We start from the raw sequence: 25299 nt of genomic DNA, 5'->3' as shown, positions 1-25299 counted from the left end.
GAAACTAAATGAGAGTGTTAAGAAGATTTGCTCAAAAGAATACGTAAAAAGCGACGCTAATCTGTCATAACGTTACCCTCATATTTTTCCCGGCTTACCTAAACACTGTCGGCATTTTGGTTTTTGTTTGCTCTGTTCCTTTCAACCGATTGATTCAACAAGTTACTTGATTGCTGATACGTAAAAGCACTTGCGAAATTATTAATAAGTTGAACAATGGCAAAACGCATTCAAAATGCAGATGATGCCGAGATAAAAAGATGGATGATGCAGCTGAAAAGTTCTTCGCGAGTGGTTTTAAAGCGCAAGATAGGAAACTCATTTGGGAAATGCTATTTATAGGCAACAAGGCTTACATACTAATAGCTTGGTGTATCGTGTGTGCCTAAGTTATGCTGAGAATTAAGTGCTTTGATGGAACGCAAGTCCACATTTTGATTTGATCAATAAAGCAAACATTCTCGAAAACGTATTTCTTATTTCGATATTTCCATAACATGGTTTTCCTGTGGGGGTTTATACAAGGGAGGCGGCCTTTATAGGGGATGCGTTCAATATTGACACTTTGCTCCACCGGAGGAATATTTCAATTTCTATGAGAAGTATATTTAAAATTAATTTATACCATGAGAAGTGTATGAGCACAATAAAAAAAGTTATTGCTATTTCATTGGAGAAATAAAACAAGATCATCGTAAAAGAACCTCGATTGACTTATTTGATGGTATCATTCACTTAATAGGCCTGGAATTCCTCTTGACTTTTCTCCTTAAACTATATCAAGCCCATTTTGGAGAATCTAACTGGCACATTTTACTTTCGTCTAATATATTCACCCCAAGAAAGTCGGATTTATTAAGGGACGGCCGCATTGCTATCACTTTTCAGTTGGTCCCAAACAATTCCAGTGACGCCAATCGTCGACTCAGTTGGTAAATACTAAACGAGTTTTAGAAACCATTTCTGTCTCGAGTATGTTACTTTACATCTAATTTGTACGCCCATGTAGCTACGATTAGCTCTGTAGATATTCGAAATCAATAAAAGGTCAAATGGCGAAAATGAATATTCGAGGCGTTTCTGAAAAAGAGTAAAGCAAACTTTTGACTGAATAAAGTACATCAAGATATGAATGGAACCTTATTGGATTTTTTTTTGAAAGTATCTCTTTAATGAGATATAAACCCCTAAAGTAGAATCCCTAGGATCACTCGTTTCTAATTAAATTTTTCGTTGTCGAAGATCACATTACGAAATGTGTATACATCAATAGCGAGAAACTGCCTGCCAGCAGGTTACTGAATAATTTTTATCAAAGAAGTAGTGTTGCCCCTGTTTTTTCTCAAAATAAAAATAATTTCCAAACATTTCCTTCAATTCGGAAGAAAAATGTTGTCTTCATTTTCTTGTGTGACGCAACCCTATCAAGTAAAAAAAATAAACATGAATTTAACGCAACAAAAAGGGACTTCACCACATATAGACCTCAGAGATGGACTCGTCACGTCCCGTCTAAGTGGAATTATAGCAGTTCTTTCGAATTGATGAACTACTCCATCCTGGACGAATAAAAGTTGGGCGTTCCGCTAAGACGTGTTTAAATGTGTAGTCGTGTGGTCAGTAGGCTGGCCACCATCTCCATTTTCCTTCTTTCGAGTCGAAGGAAAACGGCGTTGTGTTCCTTAAGGTGCCTATGCCCCAAAGGAACAATGAGAAATTTTTTGTTGCCATATGTTGCTGTTTGTTTAAAAATTTAGGACCCTGTGGCAGCACAAAAAACACTTAGTGTCTTCACCAAAATAAGTGAAATTTTAAATATTTTAGTTTTGTACTTCGTTAATATGTATGCGGAAACACTCTGTATTCATGATAATGGATTTAGAAAAAAGTACAGGCAGAACAGTAGTAACGGGGTGACTAAACGTCTACACTACAACAGCAATAAGTCGCGACTTTTATTTGCTCCTTTCTTTAAGTCCCAGTTTATACTTTGATGTTTATCGCTTCGAATCGAAACGCAACGGAACGAAACATTTGCTTTTTATTGCAGTAACAAGAAGAAACATATTGTAACCTCCAGAATCATTTGAATAAACTTGAAACAGAAACATAAAAGTTTCCCTATGTTGCTTTGGTAGATACGTATCTTTAGCCTGTCGTATTCCATGAACATGGATACAGCAACATACGCTTAATCATTAGAGAATGGTGTGTGGGGCGTGGAGATGGAGTGCACAGTGTTGGAGCCTTCTCTCTTCAAATGTGTGGTTGGGGAGGTCCCTCCCCGCTGTGCAGGAGCGCTGGAGGGTATCACAAGAGAACCCTTATGCTCAACGGGCTGGGAGGGGGTTACCTCATTGGTATCCTCAAAGGAGAAGTTAGTGAAGAGGTAGGAAATTTCGGCCCTCCCCGAAGCCTTAAGAGCCGTGGAACTTCGTGTAGAGTCCCATTAGCAGCAACCAATCGGGGGGTCGTCTCTTGATTGAGAGTCTTTTCTACAAGAGAAAAGCTACACTTTTGACTACTGGAGCGCTTGATTTCGTGGATGAAGGTCAATCTCTCCTCATTGCAGACTGCTTCCAGAAGGACCGTACTGCTAGGTGACGAATCACCCAATTTTTTTAACAATTTTCGTTGAAGCTCACTCCTCTCAAATAATCCGATAACAACAAGTATCTCAACTACTGATCGCTGAACTCATCCACTTTGAGAGCAGTGAGAGCGGACGAACGACTAAGAGCCTATTTCTTCTTGCAAGGGCTTAGGTTACCAGGGCTCATCAGTTGGAAGTACGCAAAGAGAAGTTTGCTTAGGAGAGGCTATTTGAAGTTAATCCCGTCCTTTAAATGCCAATCCAATCCTTCAAATCCTTTGTTCTCCAATTCAATTCCCCTTAAATTATATTTTTGCTATACACCAAATAAAATGTTTTCAATCCATGAATCTACTCGTTTTAATTACCGCTTAATATCAACCACCTATACATTTCGCAACAATTAAAAACCTAAAATTGAGGTTTTTTTTTGAAACGATGATTTTTCATTCAAAAAATAAAAAAAACTGATGTAGATCTACCATTTTCCAATGTATCTATAAAGCTATAGGTTTCGGTTTACGACAAAAAAGTTATTTTCAAATAGGAAATAATTAATTTGAATTCCATTTGACAAAAAGGGGAGTTTTAGTCTCACAAATCACATTATGAACACTAAACAGCCATACGTAGCGTCGAAAGTCTATGTGGTCTATGGTCAATGGCCTTTACAGTCATGTTAATTATTTAATGAAATTTAGTTTAACACTTTTGCTTTAAACGTTATATAATATATTTTCCTAGAAGATCAGCTGAATAAGATTTAAAATACAATTTCCTAATGCGCTTAGTTCGTAGATCCGCTATTGAAAATTGCTCTCGGTTGGAAAATATCTAGATAATATTTTTCAAATTTTCCTGTGACCAAAGAGAGAAAAATATTCATTGGCCAAAAGACATATATTTTTAGTCAGCATTTGAACAAAATCTTACTGTGGCACTCGTTGTGCTTGAAAATTTCCAGCTTTTTTTAATCAAAAAAAGACTGAATTCTTATACTGAAGTCCTCCATTATGACACAATTTTTGGACTAGAGTTCACAATCATAAATGTTATTTTTACACAATACCAGTCCAAAAGGGACTTCCATAAAGTATTTCAGAATAAAATTTCTGCAATTCCGGTAGATTATTCGAAGTTCAAGTACATGGTTTTCTATCGCCCCAATTGAACTTGTTACTGTATCAAATGTCACATAATTAAAGAAATAGGATAAAGCTCTCGTTAAATTTATCAAAGCTTTTATAGTGCCATTTCACTTAAGTGCCAATATAACATTCCCTGTGGTTGTTTTCAAGAAAGAAAATTTATTACCACTTTTTACCACATCATCCGATAAAAGATCCATCAAATCTAGTAGATTCACATTGCAATATATCATTTCGATGGTGTGTTTTACAGGATTAGGGATTTTATGTTTTGTCATAATTCCGAATAGGACGGTGAAAGTCGTCGTTGTATCGCCCCTGTAAGTGTTATAAATTTACGGACCTACTTCTCGGATGATGCCCTTTTATTTTCATATTGGGCCCTGTTTCCATGTGAAGTTTACCATTCAAACGGTTTAATTCCTTTTAGATTTTAACGAGCCTTCTTAAAGTGCACTCCTAACTAATTGAACCCAACCGCACACTCGACTGCCATGTATGGGAAGAAAAATTTAAAATTCTCATAGAAGCGTAATATAAATCGAAATTGGCCAAGATTCCACAGCCAATAGGGGAGTATTTTATTGAAGTGTAAAACCGATATGTGACCCACCCTGTTTTTGAGGGTTTGCGAATTGGGAAATCTGTTTTTGAGAGAGGTAACGGCTATTCGTTATGAAAATTCGTATCCTTAAACTTTAATGCAATTAATTAATACCCGGTCTCGGAAATTTGTCTCGTCTAAGCGCTTTATTTAGGTCCATTTAACTCGACTAAGTGGCACTTTTACTTATGTGAGCGTCACGTGATATCTAGTGTGTAACGCTTCTTTGTCCATTCGTGAAAGATTAATGATCCAGAGGAGATAAAGTAACGTCAACCGTCTCTTGCGGTTTGCTGTTCCATTTTCTAAATAGCAGAACAATACGGTTTATGCTTGAAAGCTCTATTTGCAATTAATTAGTTCAAAGCGTACGTGCAACTGATCGAACATTTGAGTGCCGATGTAATTCCTCTTTTTTTTTTAATCAAGCCCAATTAAATTTTACTGTTGCTAACGACATTTTAAATGGTAAATTTTAATCACTTACTAATTACATTATTGTCACTGTTTTGTAAGCAAATTTATACCAAATATAACTGTAATGGACTTTTTATAGGCATCCATATAAATATGTGTAAATTGCCCGAATAACAGCAACTCTTGTTTATCATTTTTAACCAAATAAACTCAATTAATCTCTAAACATGGACTATCCAAACGTCTTCATAAATAATCGATTGGCCAATAATAATTAACAACAAGGTGGCACACACCACATCGAAAAAAGTAGATAACTGAATATGTTTCATGCTTTACACATAAACTTGTCGAAACTTTGGGCGACATTTCTGGAAAGTTTTCGATGCACAGTCTCAAATTTAGCCAGAACTGTTATGCCTAAGCTTAACTACTTTAAAAGTATTTCTTATAAAGTTCAAAAGTTTTCTACGTTTATTAGAAAACTTGTACGGCTTATTGATTTAACGTTATTATAGTTTCAGTGTCGTTACTTTAGGTTGCTTGTGATGCGAGAACGATAATAGAGACCTTATGATTAACCTGAAAGGAGCAACATCTGTGCTTTAAGAATATGTCTAGGAAATAAAAGTAACATATCGGCAATCCGAGATAATCATTGTTAATTGCTTATACAGGGCGTTTTAAAAAAAGGGTTCGAGAATTAGGAGTGTGATTCCTTGGGCCATTCTAAGAATAAAAGTTCCTATTAACATGGGTCCGCAAACTCACCGTTTTCGAGATACAGGTTGTCAAAAAAAAAGAATACCGGTGTTACTGTCTTTGTTGTTGTTGTTATTGCTTTCTGTTCATGGAAATGTAATGTTGCAAATGTTATTTAATGACTGGTAACAACTAGTAAACAACTGGTATATTCGAGGCCAATTAATAATGTAGATGAACTACAGCAGCAAATAGAAAATGAGTGCCAAACAATTAGATAAAATCCAGGGTTGTTTGGAAGAATAAGAGCTTCTTTTCGGCGAGGATGTGAATTCTGTGTAAAAATGGCAAGTGGACACGTAAAACATCTTCTTTAAGTAAGGAAAAAAGTTAAAACTGTTTTTGATTTTATTTTTTTGACACCCTGTATCTTGAAAATGGTGTGTTTTCAGACCCATGTTAAAAGGAACTTTTTTTCTTAAAATGGTCCAAGGAATCACACCCTTCATTTCTGAACACTTTTTTTAACACCTTGTATATCTTTAAAATAATAAAAATATCAGGTCGGACTAGACAGCTGCGAATTAGAAAAAAATCGACAAAGTCGGAAAAAATGAGGTTATTAAGAGAAAAAGTCAGTTCAGATTCTTTAACAGTTTCAGAAATAAAAATTTTATTAGGTTGGTGGAAATGAAATGCACAATTCTGTGAAGTATAAAATTGCACAACAGATAACTGTGATATTTAAAAACAACCTATATCTCTTTTTTTTGTTAGAAACGTACATTTTTCCTTTATTAAACGTACCCTTAAATATGTGAATATCAGTCGATTTGTTGTTAATAAAATAGTTCTTGTAAAACAATGGATAAGTTTAAAATTCGTATTGTTTTTAAATATGAATTTCACCGTGGAGCAAATACAATACAAACAACTCGGCATATTAATGATATATTTGGCGTAAACTCAGTTAACGAAAGTACAGTACGGCGATGGTTCAGAAAATTCCATTCTGGAGATTTCAGCCTCGAAAATGAGCCACGTGGACGACCATAATCAAAAATAAACAACGATCAATTGAAAATCGCGGTGGAAGCCAATTCGTCTCAAACTACCCGTCAATTGGCAGCAACGTTTAACGTAGATTATACAACAATAGTGGATCATTTGAATCAAATCGATAAGACAAGAAAGCTTGATAAGTGGGTTCCACACAAATTTAATGAATATCAAATGCGAAACCGTTTAGAAATTTGCGTTTCTTTGTTGTCACGTTTCAACGGTGAACCATTTCTGAATCGTATCATTACAGATGATGAAAAATGGGTTTTGTATAACAATTGTAAGTGTTCAGCTCAATGGTTAGATAAAGATGAAGCACCAAAAAAGTTCCCGAAACCAGAACTTCACCCAAAAAAGATTACGATTAATGTTTGGTGGTCCACTGCTGGTGTTATCCACTACAGATTTTAAAAATCTTGTGAATCAATTGCAGCGGAAGTTTATTGTTCTGAATTGGATGAAATGATGCGAAAACTCGTTGAAAAACAGCCAAGATTGGTCAACCGAGGCAGACTAATTCTTCTTCACGACAATGCAAGACCTCATGTCGCGAGAAGAACGCTACTTAAAATTCAGGAACTGGACATTGAACTTCTGGCTCATCCACCTTATTCACCCGACCTTTCGCCTACAGATTATCATTTATTTCAGGCACTTGGTCACTATTTACGTGGGAAAGTTTTCAGTTCTCAAGAGACTGTCGAAAACGTCTTTCGTGAATTTCTTGCTTCCCGTCCTTCAGGTTTCTTTGCGACTGGCATATATAAGCTACCGCTAAAGTGGCAGAAATGTATTGACGCACATGGCGAGTACTTTGATTGAGTGCCTTTTTTTTAATTAATAAGTAAAGTATTGATTTGAAATCGTGCATTTCATTCCCACCAACCTGATACTTGAGAGTCTGAGAGGCATTAAAGAAAAACATCGCGTTAATTCAGGTTATTTCGCTTTACTCAAAAAAATTATATAGAGTAAAATTGGTTCTGGTTTCTTGAAAAATAAGGAAAAAATTTAATCGTTCAGACTTTTGAAGAACTGAAGAAATATTAAGTCATAATTGCTTCGGGTTACTGAGGATCTAAAGAAACAATAAAATTAGTTTAGGTCACTTCAAGTTGGATACTCCTTAGGGACTGAGGCTACTTAAAATAAAGACTAGAAGGAATTTTAGGTTTATCCTGGTTATTAAAAGTCTGAAGAAAAAATTATCAGACCAATTGAAGATTCTTAAGAAACCCAACGATGAAAAATAGGTCTATTTAGGCGCCACAAAGAATAAAGAAATTGTGGGTTTATTTCAAATAACTGGGAAAATGAAGAACATATCAGATCAGTTTAGAAAATGAAGAACTAATGAAATTAATTGTTCTAACTTAGATTTCTTGTATACTCGAGAAAAAAATTTAGGTTCAATCAAACAAGAGAAAAATAAGCAATTTAAATCTGATTACCAATGCAGGGGGTAAAAAACGATCCAAGACTCTCGAACGTCCTAAAAAAAATTAAAAAAAAGAATTATCGATTTCTGTAATTTCCACAAGCAAAAATCGTATTCATGTTTATGAATTGTTAAAAATAACTGAGTTTTTTTTATCTTCTTAAAATCTAGAAATTATAGGGCATTAATAGTTCTAAAAATCTTCTGAAAAATAGAGTTTTCAAATGAACGAGGACAAGAACTTAAAATGACTAAAGTCATAAAAAACTAAATGACCGCCAAAATCAAAAGTTCCTATATCTTATGAAGTTCCGTCATGTTATCAACACATTAAAATTAAGGAATTCAGGATCTGAAAGTTGATTGACCATCCCTCCACGAATATTATTAAAATATTTCACCCCAAGCTGGCAGATGTTTAACAAGTTTATACGATCAACTCTTGATCTTTATCGGCCTTTTATTTGATAACAAATATCATTCGAAATGAATCTGTAGAGCTTTATTATTTAATGATTACCCACTGACAAAGGGCGCTTTTAAAATAACGATGGCTATTTCGGTGATGAATCGATATAGGAACTGCAATTGCGATATTAGAGTACAATCTGAGAAGTAGTCCTTGGGGACAAATCCGTAACACCCTGATTCCGATTTTTGGTAAAAGGCAGTTTTGGTCTCGCTATTATTCTTGTTAGCCAGCTTTGAGTTTCTAATGGATTTCACGTCATAATTTATTATTTCAAATGCCTTTTAAAAACAGTTTTTCCGAGAAACATCTGATTGAGTATTCCTCTTAGTCAGAAAATTAATTGGGTTAAAAGAAAAATTTATTACCCTCTTGTTAGCACCTACTCTTTAATCAGGGTTGCCAAGGCATTAACTTAATGAAAAATTGATTAAAGTATATATTGGCTTTATAGGGGGTAGTTTTTCCATAAGTGCCTCGCTAAATCACTAGGCACAATCTGATTTTGATAAATTATGGCCGTTCACCCTCGAAAATCTTCGACTATTCAATATTAAATTTCCATATAATGATACGGCAAAGTGGATAAATTATGTATTTTCATGAAGTAAACATTATCCATAATTCCTCGCCCTAATGGCAATCCCTGCACATATAGGTACTTTGTGTAATCAATTACTCAATTTTTCCACAGACGCTATTTTAAATCCATTTTTCTCTCGGTTCCTAAAATTATCTCTGCAATCCGAAGACAGTTAAAATTTGATGCCTCGTTAATTCCATTCTTTTATTTTATTTTTATCCAAAGCGTAGATTTTAAATGGCTCACTTACCTCACGAAAAATATTAATTCCTTCCTGATATAATAAAGCACTGAGTACCTGATAAAATTTAATGTCCCGCAAACGAGAAAAAATATTTATTTTAGATTTAACGGTTAATGTCCTTTTTGTTCAATCTCTAGGGAAGCTGAGGTTACGCGAACAAAATCCCCTAATTTTATTTGAGCAATCTCCTGGGCGGTGCGTATATACTCCGGGCGATACAATACAAATTCCAATCGGAAACAGTAAATATATCGTTCATTTTTGCCTCACTTTAAATGGAAAGTCAACACTTTTCATTAAAGCGCAAAACCGCCATTAAAAAACTATCAAAAACCATAAATTCGCGTTCATCTAAGATATGTAGCCTTCCTCGGAAATTAATTACAGTCCCATCGGGAAAAAAGTTTTATGACAAAGAAAGTTTTAATTTGTGTTTGCTGTTTTATATTCTACTGTTCCGACATTGCCTGATAGCTCATCAAAAAGTTTTCCGCGGTAAACATCATCCGACTTAACTGAAGTAATGAGTTATCCGTGCTTGTGTCACAGTGTCACAAGAATTTTCTTTCACTAAAATAATGCTGAATTATGCGCGTTTAGATGCTGCGAATTCAAAATGTTGTTTACATAAATATACGAATTTCCAAAGCTAGGCAAATGGTATTTTAATTTAAAAAAAGAGGGACAACGAGGGTCATGATAATATATTTTCTTACTTTTCTGTGATAATATACAGTATTGGCCAAAATACTTGGAACTTTCAAAATTTCCGTATTCCTAAAATAGCTCTGTTCTAATGTGAACAAATTTAACATGGCCAATATGCCTTGATATCGTTCAACAACAAAATGATAGTAAACATTTCTAGCTTGCATTCTTTCATAAAAAAAATAATAATAATCGTATCATGTTGGACAAAATAGTTGGAACTTTTTTCTTATCGGATTTAAAGGGCATGTTTTGCATATTTTATGTATTTTCTTGGTCAGTTCTGTTTGATATCTGAATTAATTATAATGGCAAAAGGAAAAGCCTATTCGATTGATCTTAGAAAAAGAATGATTGATTTTTATAAACAAGGTATTAAACAAAAAGGTATTTCCACGAGATTAAACCTCCGGAAAAATACTGTGTCGCGAATTATCAAACAATTTCAAATAAATGGTCATGTCATCCCGAGAAAAAGTACAGGCAGGCCTAAAAAGACAACTGCAAGACTGGATAAAAAAATTATCAACCTTGCAAATAGTGATCCGTTCCAGTCATCCTCAAAAATGTTGCAAAAAATTATGGCCGATGGAGATCTCGCAATATCACCGAGAACTATTAGAAGAAGGTTAGTAGAAAATGGCTTAAAATCCTATCGTCCAGCTAAGAAACCATTGTTACGGACGAAGAACATCAAAGCACGGTTACAATTTGCACTTGAGCGTCTTCACTGGACAGTACAAGATTGGAAAAAAGAGCTTTTCAGTGATGAATCGAAATACAACCTGTTTTCCAGTGATGGTATAGTCCATGTAAAGCGTCCAAAGGGCCAGAGACTCAATAAAAAATATATTAAGCCTACTGTTAAGCGTGGTGGCGGTAATGTGCTGGTTTGGGGATGTTTTTCTTGGTATGGCATGGGTCCCATTCATCGCATTTGTGGCAAGATGGATCGATTTATGTATCGTGACATATTACGGGACATAATGGAACCATATGCATTTGAATCAATGCCAGTTAATTTCATTTTTCAACAGGACAACGATCCTAAACATTCTGCCAAACTTGTAAAAGAGTGGTTAGAGCTGGAAAAAGTTCCTACCATGAAGTGGCCAGCACAAAGTCCGGATCTAAATCCGATAGAAAATTTATGGGACCTTGTAGATCGTAGGTTAAGAACAGGAGAGGCCATTAGAAATGGAAACGAACTTTTTGAAAGACTCTTACAAGTTTGGCATAATGCAGATCGTCGGTTAATAGAAGAACTAATCGAATCAATGCCTAGGAGAATGGCAGAAGTAATAAAAGCAAAAGGACATCACACCAAGTACTAAAATTAAAAATACTTTAAATTCGACACGAATTTCCTACCAGATGTTTTAAGTTCCAACCATTTTGTCCAGGCATTTTCGATTTTTTACAATATCATTGAGTTTTTTTTAAATAGTTTTTATTTTTAGTATAAATTAAATATATGTTTAATAAATATTAAAAGTACAATAACTTTTAATTTGATTCATGCGAAGTTTCTTTATTTTTGGGGAGGTGAAGAAAGTTCCAAGTATTTTGGCCAATACTGTATGTATATAGTTCAAATAAATTTATTAGTTTTGTTAAAGCGTACAATTTACCGATATCTACGGCATCAAAACGGTGAAAAACGTACAGTCAATCAGAAAAATATTTGGACTTTTACGTCTAATCATAGCGTATATGAGTCTACACCACACGTAAAGAAACAATAGATAATGGATTTTTTTATACTAGTGTTTGTAATGATATATTATTAACAATAACATACAAATGTTAACAAATTACTTCAACAGTTCAGAATATTTAACAAGAATACAGCAAACTATAATATTTTGGACATCACAAAAATATTCGGGCATTCAGTCTTAAAGCTATTTATCACATCAAAAAAGTAACTAATACTTAGTATGACCTCCTTTCTGATCTATCACACATTACAAACGTCTAGGCATGGATGATATGAGATTTTTTATAAAATTTATATCCATTTTTTCCACTCTTCAAGTAAAATTCGTTTTAATTTATTTTTATTTGAAATATCATGTTGTCTTATCTTTGTGTCTAAATAGTGCCATATGTACGTTTTCAATGGGATTAAGATCTGGGGATTGGGTAGGAGTTTTAATTACTTTTAGACAATTCTATAACGTCCATTCTTGCACAATTTAAAAGTGTGCTTTGGATCATTGCCATGATAAAACTTAAAAGTTCTCCTTATGCCCATGTCACTTGCACTTTTTTATAAATTAGTTTTTAAAATATTTAAGTACATTGTTTTATCCATGATACCTTTAATGAAAACCAACTCACCAACTCCCTGAGATGAAATACAGCCCGATACCATCACTAAACTGAATTTTGATTCATCAGAAAAAATTACGTCATTCTAAAAGCCATTTTCTTTTAAAATAAATTCAGAAGCAAACGTGAATTTGAACTTCTTATTTTTGTTGTCGAGCCAGGACTTTTTTCTAGCTACCCTCCCATTATACGATATCCATTTCTGCATTGAATAGTTTCAGCAGATATTTTTTTACCCGTTTATTGTTCTAAGTTTACCTGCAGTTTAGGGGCGCTAATTTTGGAATTTTCTTTAACTTGGTTCATAATAAACTTTTTTCTCGTCCGTTGAAGACATGTAGACGTCCGGTTTATTTTAATGGAGAAACGCGATCTTCATTCTTATAACGTTGGATAATATCACTAGCTGTACTTTTCGCTAAATTTAGTTTTTCAGCAATTTTGGGATAGGAGAGCTTGTTTTCATAATTGAATATCACTAATTGTCTTAAATCAAAACTAATAATAGTTTTATTTTCAATTCGACATATTTTCTTCGGTTCTAACTTTAAATTCACGGATAACACTGATTTCAAATTTCCAAATTGATTTATTTGTTGGAATAAACATTAGAATATTGAACAATCGGCAAATGCCTGAATATTTTTTTGATGTCCAAAATCGATACGGAATTAAAGTTTTATATATTTTTTTGTTTTAATAAGAAAATATTTACGTATTTTTGGATTTTTGTTAATAATAAACGATCACAAAATCATATTAAAAAGAAAAACGAACACCCTTCAATTTTTTGTTAGTTATAAACAAATATTGTTCAAAAGCATAGGTGTCCGAAATATTTTTCTGATTCACAGTAAGTCAAATCACAATACATTAAGCAGGTATACAGAGTGTCCTGGAATTAGGGGAATGCAACTGAATCGCGGAACGCCTTATATAAAAATCTTATGATTTAACCTAATCTACGCGAATTTGAAAGTTAATGATAAAATATCGGCAATACACCGTATGCTGTTTTTTGCGAAACAGCAAAAAAGTTACGAACTTCTAAACGTATTATGGAAATAGTCGCCGACAGCGCCCTCTACACTCCACATCAAAATTCGAATAAAATTAAAGTTTTCCACCCCAAGAAAACTCCGAATATTAAGTTATAAGTTTCGCGCCATATGTTAATAATAAGAGAAAACCCTGTTCCCGCTTACTATTCACTTTTAGATGTAGGTAAATCAGATTAAATATTTATACACAGGATGTTTCATAATTAATTATTGTAACTTCAGCAGTGATTCCCTTTCATATTTTATGAAAAAATGTTACTAACAACATCTATGCTAACTTGCTTTGTTTCCAAGATACAAGGTGTCCAAGTTTTAGTTGGCAAGGATCCTACACCCTTACCACCTTTCGACTTCCAACTCACCTTTCACAAATTTGGATTTTAGGGCTAGAACCGCTTCTTTGAAGTCACAAAATTGACATTAAAGATAATTTTGCGTGTTAGCTTAAAAGAAAAATTTTAACTGGAATATCACAATGACCGGATTTTTCATTTCTTTGAGAGTTATAAAAGTACAGAATTTCGAGATTTTATTTTATGTTCCCTAAACATTTGCAGCCTAATGTGAAACAATTTTTATTTCTCGGCAGTCAGCTATCCGTTTTAAGGGTAAATAAATCCTTAATTACGATTCGCCTTGGTCCATTCCTATTAAGTAAGAGCCACTGAATTGCCGACAAGCTTACATTAGCAAGTACAAGACTCCATCTTAATTTATTGTGAGCTTAACATCAGTGTTTCTTTTATTCATGTCCGTTATCGCTTTTGGTCCACTAAACTCGGGGCGTCATATTTTTATTTTAGGAAGGGCAGTTCTGGCACAGTTTCAAGATGGCGAGAAAACTGAGCTATCAAAGCTTTTTGGCGTGATATAATTTAGATCGATTTATCGCTGTGTAGAGTTGCTCTATTTTAATATCTCCGCTTAATACAACTGTTGTTTATTTTCAGCTCTTCTTTCTGGGACCTTACGGACGTACCAAAGGGCAGGATGCGACAACGAAACGGTGACTTTAAAATGTCCGGCAGGAACGAGTATAGCCGTCCAGATAGCGCAGTATGGAAAATCCGCAGCGTCAAAAGGGTTGTGCTCGAAATTGACATCGACTGCAACCAGTATTTATTCGGACATTTCCGACTCGACTGTTTGCCTTTTACCCAATAGCATACAGGTCAGTATCATCTATTTAATCCTTCGGGGCAATTTTTAACAAACAGACACTATGAATCCTAGGCTAACTCTCTTCGCATTAAAGCTATTCCAATTATCCCACTTTTTGTACAGTTCGTGAAATTTTCGCTTAAATATCTACCAGAAATATTCAATATTTGAATAACCGAGAAAAAAATACAAACACGAGATATATCCGTTTTCTATCAGGGAACATGCAATTTCCGGCTGAACCGAAGGTTTCCATATATTCGAATCGAGGCGGCCATTGCTCCTAAAGGCAAAACCTAAAGATCGGACCTGATGTTTTGTTTTAAATGGAAGGTCTTGTTAAGAGAAATCCTTTTTCCATTTTCCTATGAATACGAGAGAATAAGATTTGAATTTCGTTTTATTCTGTTAGAAGCATGCGGCATAAAATTTAATTCGGAAGAGGTTTTCTTGTTCAGCTCCAGCTCCAGGGCGAGCTCTTTGACTAGATAAATCTTGTATATGAAAATTCAGTTATAAATAATTATTTGTAAAACCTCCAAAGAATAATCTGCACTGAATCCTTTCCAGTGTCAGAAATGGTTCAGTTCCTTTAATATTTATTAAACCCCCAGTTAACTCTTATGCCGAAGGCTGGCTTAAGAGGAAAAACCTTTGAAAAAATTTAAATATTCAAATTTAAACCCTTCTAAATTATTGATCACCGTGAGCACTGGAGTACCTTTTTGGGTGAAATTCATAATAAGCATTGTCAAATTGTTCAAGTGAGAACTTCCTAAGTTTTCTTTTACAAGATGTGGAGAGCATTTTCTTTATTCTTTCCTCATGCTGAACACATGCTGGCTTGCCGAAGCACATAAATTTTCTTAGTTTTATAGTTATGGCCAATAGAACTCTTGAACCAATTTTTGTATTGATTTTCCTTTTTATACTGACGTAAAATTGAAAATTTTGCAAGATGTTACCTCTGAACAGATTTTTCTATCAGAGCAAAGTAGATAAAGCTCTAGTTGTAAACATTTTAAATGTATATTGGACGATAAAATTCGTCTTTCCGAATTGTTGCAGTTTCTGTTTCAGTGCATCCACCAATTGTGCTTAACATGCATGTAAATGCATTGGTACAATATCTAATTTAATTTTCGTCACTTTTCATGTAAACTGCTCGCCATACCCAACGAGCCAAGGCATTTTTGGGTCACCTTTAAAGAATCGTCAATTGAAAAAGGATAAAATTCAAATCAACTACGCCTTGCGTTGTTTTGAAATGTATGTAAATAACTTTCTGGAAAATATTGAGCTTTAACTTTAGTGTTTTCCAGTTGTTTTATACAGTTTTACATCGAGGAGCAAGGGCACTTCATCTATAACTAGCAGGTTGAGGTTTTGTAAAACAATAAACTCGCTAAACGCATCTCAAACAGCATGAATCATCCACGAGGTGAACGTAAACATTGGAAGGGCAATTCATTTGCATCTACGACTAGACAGACCACCAATGTAGTTATCACCTACGCTTATTGACTTTAGTCAATGGTGATGAAAGTTATCGTCCTTTGCTCCGAAATTGACCACAGTGAAACCTGTATATATTTACCTTGGCACTGAAAGCGCTTATAACCGGCTTATAAGGATTTGGACGGTGTTGCCGCTAATGACGAAAAAAACAGTTTTATTAGATTTTTGTATGGTGATACATTTCAGACGAAAACTGACTAATTTACTGCGTTGCTACGTTTCCATTTGTAACGTGAACTTTACAATCGAAACTCATTCGCCGTGCAACTCTATCATGATTAGAAGCAGCCCAACGACGATATTCAATTATTTTTAATTTGGGCAGTATCATGGACTTATTATATTCTTTTTTTACATAAAATGATTGACTTTTGAAACCTCTTTTTTGGTCGGATTTCAACCACCCCACAGTTCCAAGTCAATCTTTTGTTAATATACCGAATCCCTAAAAGTATCCGACATTTTGTAACACTCAAAATCCGCTAATTTAAAACCCCGAAATTCACGAGCAATTTCGGAAAGACCGTCAACGATTTATTCACAAATACAACTGTTCCGGAATAAATTATATCCTTTAAAAAGCTCTCGTTAATTAATTTCCCATAGTAAGCGGCACTCAGGCATGTGAAGCAAAGGAAATTCAATGTAAAGCGCAATCAGTTATTTATTGCTGGCAGTAATAGGAATTTAGCAGCGCAAGCTGTAGACTGAACATAAAGGAGCACTTCTCTCACAATCACAAGGAAGGTTGATAATGAAACACTTAGTACTAAATTTGCAAAAATCCGCTTTACGCATCTTAACTAATAGAAAAAATATGGTATAATCAACATCTCAAATACAAAAAAACTTATTATTTCTTGTAAACTCCATTAAAAAAATGTTTACCTCATTCGAAACAGCATTAGGAGGAGAACGCTTCCGATTCCTTATTAAGACTTCGGGGGAAGTTTAACTGGATTTTGCTGTCGAATTGAAGCTTACTGGGTGGATGAAATTTATTTAGGGGTCCAAGTTTATCACTGATGTGGGCAATTTAAATTGGGACAATGTTCATTAAGAGACGGATTGATTATAGGAAAATTTAAGCCCCTGGTGGTAGGATTTGCATTGAATGACTATTCTCAAGAGTGAGGCCTCACAATGCCTGCTTTATGGCAACTCGCCAATCTCTTAAGGTGCTTTAAAAGCCTTGAGTTACCATCAATATAGAACGCGAACTTCGCAGAAGCACACCAAAACATTGACTTTCTCTAACAAATTCTCGTGCATGAATGCAATTAATACAATCTTCTGGAAGCAAATTTCTTGCGCCATAAATATATCCGAGTCTCGACATAATCGCTTCATGGTGCAAGAAAGTGGGATATATAAGGTTTTCAAGCAGGCGGATTGGCCACGTTAATTTTAATATGGATGCTAGTATCAACTGCCTCGTCGAGGACGAGGTTTTGTAATGAAATAATTAACTACACAGACCCAGCTAAACCGAAATGATAAATAGTAGAGAATTTGATACAAACGAGGACATTTAGTCGGAAAGGCATCTCACTTTCAGACCAAACTTCTAAGAGCTTACAACATATATACTATATAGAAATGAAGAGAATGTGATTTAATGGCCTTTCACAAAATTAAAGCCAAAATCGTTCAAATAATACGCTAGACTGAATCCAATTGCGTACTTTTATATAAAAGACCGTAGAGAGCTCGTTTATATAAAACGTTCCACCGAAACAGAAACAAAGCCATTGCTCTCAATAAAATGATAAAAATCGCTACTTTGCTGCAACATTCAGACAATATTGAGTTTTGAACAAAAATCTTCTTTCATAATGCCCTCCAAACCGTAAACATTTCATATTATCCCAAATAGCACGTATCACACTAAAGCAATTACATTACATCCCCTTAATAACTATCATACCTCAATTTTGCAGCCCGTATAACAAGGTTTTGCTGCTGTTATCTAGCAGATAGAATATTATTGGGGGTGAAATACTATAATGATGTGCCAGATTATTCATCGGCTGCGGTATTTGGATTATTAATTATTTATTATGCATTAAGCATCATACATTTGTAACTTAGAGAAGTGAAAACGTTTATTACTATATATTGTTTTAAAGCTTATGTTAAAAATTATATTTATTCAGCATTTACGCTGAAACTAAATATGTTTAGGCGACACAACAAAAGAAACGCTCTAGCAGAAGATGAGGTCCAAAAATTGGAAAAATAGTGAACATTAAAAGGGTTTTAAACTGTGAACAACAGGCTGAACTGGATATGTGAACTAAACGTGTGGTCGCTAAATATGACTACATAATTTGGAAAATCTGACCCGAAAACGTTTAGCTCTTTCAGGCCACTGTGAACAAGTTTCAATTGTAATTAAATATGTTCAAATGTAATTAAGGTTTGAATTAAATGGGAAAATTTAAATGCAAACCTAACAACCTAACATTACTTGCCATCATTCGCAGAGGTTAAAATTAAAACCTAATGGAAAATTTCCTAGCTAGCAAACTGAACATTCTAATAGAACTGTTTTCTGGAAAACTGAGTAAAATTTAGGTTCAAGACCTTTATTTTTACGGGAATATGGGCCCAAGTTTCAATCGTCGCGCCGCACACGAGATAAAAGGGAGAAAGGACGTGATATAAAAACGGTTTTTAAAATCTCGACAAGCGAGAAGATTAGAAAATTAACTTTTTTGTAAAGCGAGTGTCTAAATATTGTCCAGAAATTTTGACAGATTTTGCTTTTTATACAGGTTGTCCCGGTTAAGAATGCACTCCACAGAGATCTCGTAAATCATAGAAATTAGGGATGTGGTTAAATTAAAGAAAAGTTGCGCCTTTCTGTATTCTACAAAACCATGTCTTCAAATTTGAAAAATTCCAAATGGATCCGAAGTTATTTGAGAAAAACCGATTTTCGCGATTCGATTTTTACTGTTTTTTGATTTTATTTTAAAATAAATTTGACATTTTCATTCCCACTTTTTCTCCTCTACAAGGTGGTGTTCTTAGATTTTCGATCCGACGTTTTGTTTCTTCAAAACCATTATCAACTTTGTTTTTTTAAATAGGTAACAAATTTTATTTTACACTCAGTAAATTCTACTTTTTTTCTGAATCTAACAATATATCACACTTATTACTTATTAAATGGTTTAATCTCAGAAATCATGAGTGGCTATGAAAATAATTTATTTAGATCTGTCATCTAGTTACAGTTAATACTTGTTAATTATACAGGGTGTCCCAGAAATAAGTGCCATAATTTTTTTCCAGTATATTTTTATGTAAAAGGTATAGTTTTCCAGTTCAATTCATTAAAAGATTTATTACAATTCAGTTACCCGCCTATGGCATCTAAAATTATTTATCCTATTTCGGATCCTTCCCATAGAGATCTACCGAATTTTTTGCCTGCTTTCTGATATACGTGTCTTTTTTTGCGAATAATTAATAAACGCGTACTGCTAAGTAGGAGGAGTTACTGGCTATTGGAGTTTTACGCTATTTATTGTTAAAATAATTTAAATTTTTGACTTACCTACAAAAGACCCTACGAGCCTAAACCGCCTACGAGCCCGATTAGAATTTCCATGGGCTTCCCCATAAGCTAAAACCATATCAGTCTACTTATTGTTCATAAAACACGACATTTTACACGAAAATTTCTTAATATTTTTAAACGCTAACACAATAACAGAAACGACACGTATCAATCGTAAACAATACAAGCCTTGTGGTGCATCGAGCTTGACTCACGGTTAGTAAAAAAACTTTACGATAAGAAAACATCAACAAAATATCCAGCGTACATTTGGATTTTTTTAAATCCATAAGCGGTGCCATAGAGTGGTTTTAATAGGTAAAAATGCCGGAAATAAATGTAACTTAAAAAAAAAACTTCTTTGACAAAAGTTGTTACTATTGATGAGTTCTGTTACTTGTTGAAATTATGACACTTATTTCTAGAACACCCTGTATTTAAGTATTATTACTTAATAGTCGTTGATTTCTGTTATATTTTAGTGCAGTAAAATTTAAAGCAATGGAAAACTATTGCAATGAAGAGAAATTTGATATACTTTGCAGTTATATTGAAAATCATAAAAATTATACTCAAACCAAGATGCAATACTTTCAAAAATATTTATTACTTTATGCTGGACAGAGGAGAATGAGATTTTTTTTGGACTAAATCATTTAATAAATCATAACTGTGATATATCGTTACATTCAGAAAAAAAGTAAAATTTATTGAGCGTAAAAAAAAAATTTTTTTACGTTGACTATTAAAAAAAACAAAGTTGATGATGGTTTCGAAGAAACGAAACGTCAGATCGAAAATCTAAGAACATCATCTTTTATCGGAGAAAAAGTGGCAATGAAAATGTCAAATTTGTTTTAAAATATCTTTTGAAACAAAATCAGAAAACAGTAAAAAAGGAATCGCGTAAAATCGTTTTTTTTTGCAAATAACTTCGAACCCATTTGGAATTTTTCAAATTTAGAGTCATGATTTTGCAGAACACAGAAAGACAACTTTTCTCTAATTTAACCAACTCCCTAATTCTTAAGATCCCTGTACGGTGCATTCCTAACCGGGATAGCCTGTATTCACAGGGGTACTGGACGGAAATTTGTATTTATCATGCATAGAACATGACGTAATTAAATAATGTAGTTGAAGGCATATTTTGAGCTTTAAAAAGGCAAACAGGCAAAATTTTCAAGAAGCAAAACCCGTCCGTAAATATAGAAAAGTCGAGCTAATTTCTTATAAAGTAAACTTCTAAATTTGATCGTAAAATCTCGAAAATTTGAGTTCAAAATTTGTACTTAACAAGAGTATTGAGCGGAAACTTTCGGTCGGTACATAACTTAAATTTTGAACGACATATGAAAAATCCTAACTGATAAGTAATTAAGAATCAATATGTCGTTTTAAATTCTAAACATCGTTTAATTTAATCTGCTTGTTCTTAAACTAGACAAAAGTTTCCTTTCGCCAAGGCATTAGCGTCATTGAGATTGAACCATATGAGAACAATCTAAAAGACCAATTGTTTAATAATGCAACTTTCTAAAGCAGTCTTAAAATTTCGACTCAAATCACGTTTTCAGGTCAAGCTGCATGTAGTGTTTTCACATGAATATTGTTTCCGCGTACCCAACTGAATTTAAGTTTTGAAGAAAATGCAAAAGTTTCTGACTGACAAATCGGAAAATGAAGAAAAGTTATTACATGTATGAATGCAACATGAAATGGAATATTTTAAAAGATCTAGAAACATTTTCATTATGAGCCACATGGGATATTAAGAGACCTCAGGAGCATAGATTTACAAGAGAAGTTCTGACGCTTTAAGCACACTCGTCCAAGAATAGAGCCTATAATTTAAAGACGTCCTTCCATAATTTATTCACATAATATTTACTAACTTCGCTCAATTGCTGAGAAAGTTCCAATTTATGGCTTCTCTTCATAGAAATATTTAGTATGTATGGGGTTACTACTTTAAATCACCGTTCCGTACGTAATTTTTCCCGTGTTAATCCTAGTTAACTTTAACGAAATTCATCTTTTTGCTCTATACACAAAACCTTTTTAATTCGAATGCGGATCAAGTAGATTTTGCAATTGATCGAATTGACTCCGCTACATATCCACGATTTTAATGAATCGAAAAGGAGAGATAGGAATTTACATTGAATGATTTTGAATTTGCCGGGGATGGAATATGGCCTAAAGAATTTTTTGGATTGGTACAAACAATTCCTAAATGACAGTTAAAGGCGTTGCAAAAATCCTCAAGCCTCGTTTATTCAAATAAAATTGTAAAATGGCCAAACACGTACAATGTATAAACCAGAAAGCACGTACCAAAGAACTTTCTGGAAACGTCAGAGCAATATTACGCGTTGGTTGTTAATAGTCTTGGGCATATGTCTTAAATGCGACAGGTCGTTAAAACTTTGAGTATTTGGAATTATCTTGTTGGTTATAGGTCTCCTTATTGAAAATTTATTTCTCTTACAATGAATCCGGAATTTCTTATTCAGAATGTAAAATTAGGATAAGCAATATTTTCAACTGCAGCATTGCCAAGAGGTGCTATTAATCCTATTACTAAACTTTTTTCAATGATAGAGAAAACTGAAAAAGTCTTTTTAACCGTGAACGGGGAAAACTTCTAAAAAACATGCGGATTGAGGAAAAAAATCCAATGCCAACATTAACGAAATATTCCATTGTGATTTAATTTTTTGGTTCCTCCCAAAAAAGCCTAATTTCCATGTTTATGTCATCCGTAAAGAAAGGCGTTTAAAAACCTTTCCGTTTATCCCCAAGTAATTCGTCATTGACTTCCGTCTTCCACAGGAGGAACTTCGAAAAATGTGAAAAATCCTGTAGAGCAATTTAGAATTTCCTCCTAACTATCGCCGGACAATTTCCGGAAGCCCAGTCATTCTGTACTTTAAACCAAAGTTCTCTCTTGGTCCAGTTATCAGAATAGCTTTAGCGTTAAATCATGTTTAATTGGGGAATCATAAGTTTATATTGATTTTGAGAATAGTCAGCCCCAAAACCCACTATTAAGGCATCATGTTTTTGATTCTTGAATAATTTTCTATGTCTTCTATATCTAAGTTTAACACTTTCTATTTCTAATATGAATCTCTTTCTATGTTAGTAATGTAAATATTTCACCCAAACGCTTTCACTGTATTGCTATAATGCCATCACCCCTGACAAAAACTTCGTAACTGCCACTCATTTTTGGTAATTCCAAATTAATTTAATTTGAGAATTTGAAACAATAATAATTGTCCACGTTGTATTATTGATACGAACTGAATTAATTCCTTTCTTGACAGCCAACCCCCACTGAGTTCAATCATCCCTTAATTTCTTGGGAAGTTTTAGGGTTGCGTGAATAATGGTTTGTACGCATAGGCGTAGAAATTTTATTGTTTCTTAGCTTAGGATAGTTCACGCTTGTCATGAATGTGTTTGACAGGTTTTTCATTGAATTCATCTCAAATAATCATGATTATTATATTTTGCGACTAATCCATAACAAGAAATTTCATCTTGAAAGCGTTTAGATCGAGTTCGTCCAGGGCAAAAACAGAACTAAAATTCCTCTGCTAAATGAAGAACCAATATGATAAAAAAGTTTACTCGGATACAAAGTTCTTTGAAATGTATGATTTTTTGAGGTCGACCTCTTGTTCAAACATAGGTAACGCAGTGTTATCCATGATTACTGAACAAGAGGCTACACATAGGTTTTTATTAAGTAAAATACAGGGTGTCCCAGTATTCCATTTACACAGAATTACTGTAGATTCCTGAGATCAAAATGTGACGATTTAACCACACATACCTGAATCCAAAAGTTGATAGGGTCAGGTGGGGTAATTGTAAAATCGGGGTAAATGTAAACAGCATGTTTATTTCGAAGAACTGGAACTTGTGGAAGTTTGCTTTAATCAGAATTATGGTCTGTGATGTTCACTGTATTTTGTTTGACGTTTCGGACGCTAAGCAACAGAATAAAGGTATTCCAATATTTTATATCAAATATTTATGAAAAACAGTTCACAAGTGGTTAAACAAAGTTGTAAAAAAATCGTAAAGTGGACTTATAAGTAAGTTGTAAGATTATTTAATGTAATATAAATATTTTGCGTCAACAATAGTATGCTTATGTGAAGTTATAAATACACGTAGAGTACATATAGAGCGTTTACAATTCCCCATAAATTTATGAAATTTTGGGTAATTAAAAACAACACAGTGGAGCAATTGTACACATGAATTAGCTTATAATCGATTATGTTTTTTTAATATTTTACAGCAGTATGGTTCGAAAATATGTTAAAAAACCAGCTTTAGATCATCATACACGTAACTTTATGATGACCGATGGAGAGACTGGCGAAATTGATTGAAATAGTTTTAGCGATTTTGCCAAGACCAAAAGTGAAATTTGAAGGACGAAAAATGTTCTATTCTTTTCCAAACTCGATTGATGTTTTCGAAAAATGACTATTATCATATTATTATACATTTTTTGAACAAAATTGATTAACTACATATTTTTTTACAATTACCCCGACATTTTCAACTTGCGTGATATTTGAAGGGGTATTTGTAAACTTATTTTTTTTGTAAAAAGGGAAACAAGTTTGCATATTTAACAATAGAAATGAACATAAAATCTGATAATAAACTGTATTAATAATACTGACGCCCATATTTAACGTTAAGTTGCAAAAAATAGAGGTTCAAACTTCTAAAATCGTTTACAATTACCCCACCTGACCCTAGTTATAGAGCTATGAGATGTCAAAGTTGAATTTTGAAAATCAATGTTTAACCATAATTATTGAACCGAACGGGAAAATGTCTTGAAAATTACTACTCGGGGGTTCTTCGGGATGGAGAATCTATGTTTGCTAACGACTTTAGGTTTACTCATAGAGAGTGCAGCATACGGTTTATGTTACTCATTTGATTGCTTGCTACTTTTTTCTGCACTACGTTAATTCACTTTTTAATAGAATAGCGTATTAGCTTAATGTTTATATTTAAAAAAGGTATACCTTGGTCATGTCGCTATGAGCAAATGTTTTCGAGAAAAATGCATTACAGCAAAAATTGAGTGGTGTTAGCTCAAGAATTTCTTCATCTACACAAGGTGCTCTAGCTTGTAGGGGACGACCAGCATTATTTCCACAGGGTTTAAATTGTCTAAATTCTCGAAGTCGTCGCTCTATATTGGCAAAAGTCTGATGGTTCGACGATGTGGATATCCTTCATGGTATACTCGTGGACTTTCACGGTCATTGGCATTACAAAAATCATACACTAACATTATATTCGCTTGTTCACTAAATGTGTATTCCATGATAATTTGGCTATAAAATACTAATGTGTTTTATAGCCAAATTTTTATAGTACCACAGACTTGTTAATGAAAAATTTAAATGTTTGGTATCTGTCACTATTACAGTAAGTCATTATTGAACATCCACTAGTTCAAATGCATTTTTCTCAAAAACGTTTGCTTATAGCGACATGACCAAGGTATACCTTTTTTAAATATAAACATTAAGCTAATACGCTATTCTATTAAACTAGTGAATTAACGTAACGCAGAAAAAAGTAGCAAGCAATCAAATGAGTAACATAAACCGTATGCTGTGCTCTATATGAATAAACCTAA

General features: G+C 33.7%; 2 protein-coding genes across 2 annotated transcripts in view; both read left to right on the top strand.

Moving 5' to 3' along the window:
* Srp72 (signal recognition particle 72) overlaps nt 1-25299 on the top strand; it is a 257370-nt gene that overhangs the window by 134943 nt on the left and 97128 nt on the right. The gene's annotated exons all lie outside the window — the stretch shown is intronic.
* Nucleotides 1-25299, top strand: part of LOC136417306 (uncharacterized) — a 132732-nt gene that overhangs the window by 74243 nt on the left and 33190 nt on the right. The window contains exon 2 of the mRNA XM_066402950.1: nt 14314-14534. Within this exon, the coding sequence (XP_066259047.1) occupies nt 14314-14534 (221 nt within the window). The remainder of the gene's footprint in view (nt 1-14313; nt 14535-25299) is intronic.

The sequence above is a fragment of the Euwallacea similis genome, chromosome 27, assembly GCF_039881205.1.
Source record: "Euwallacea similis isolate ESF13 chromosome 27, ESF131.1, whole genome shotgun sequence".
NCBI classification, from domain to species: Eukaryota; Metazoa; Arthropoda; class Insecta; order Coleoptera; family Curculionidae; genus Euwallacea; species Euwallacea similis.
The sequence above is the reverse complement of the archived record's forward strand: the minus strand, read 5'-3'. Positions and strand labels throughout refer to the sequence as shown.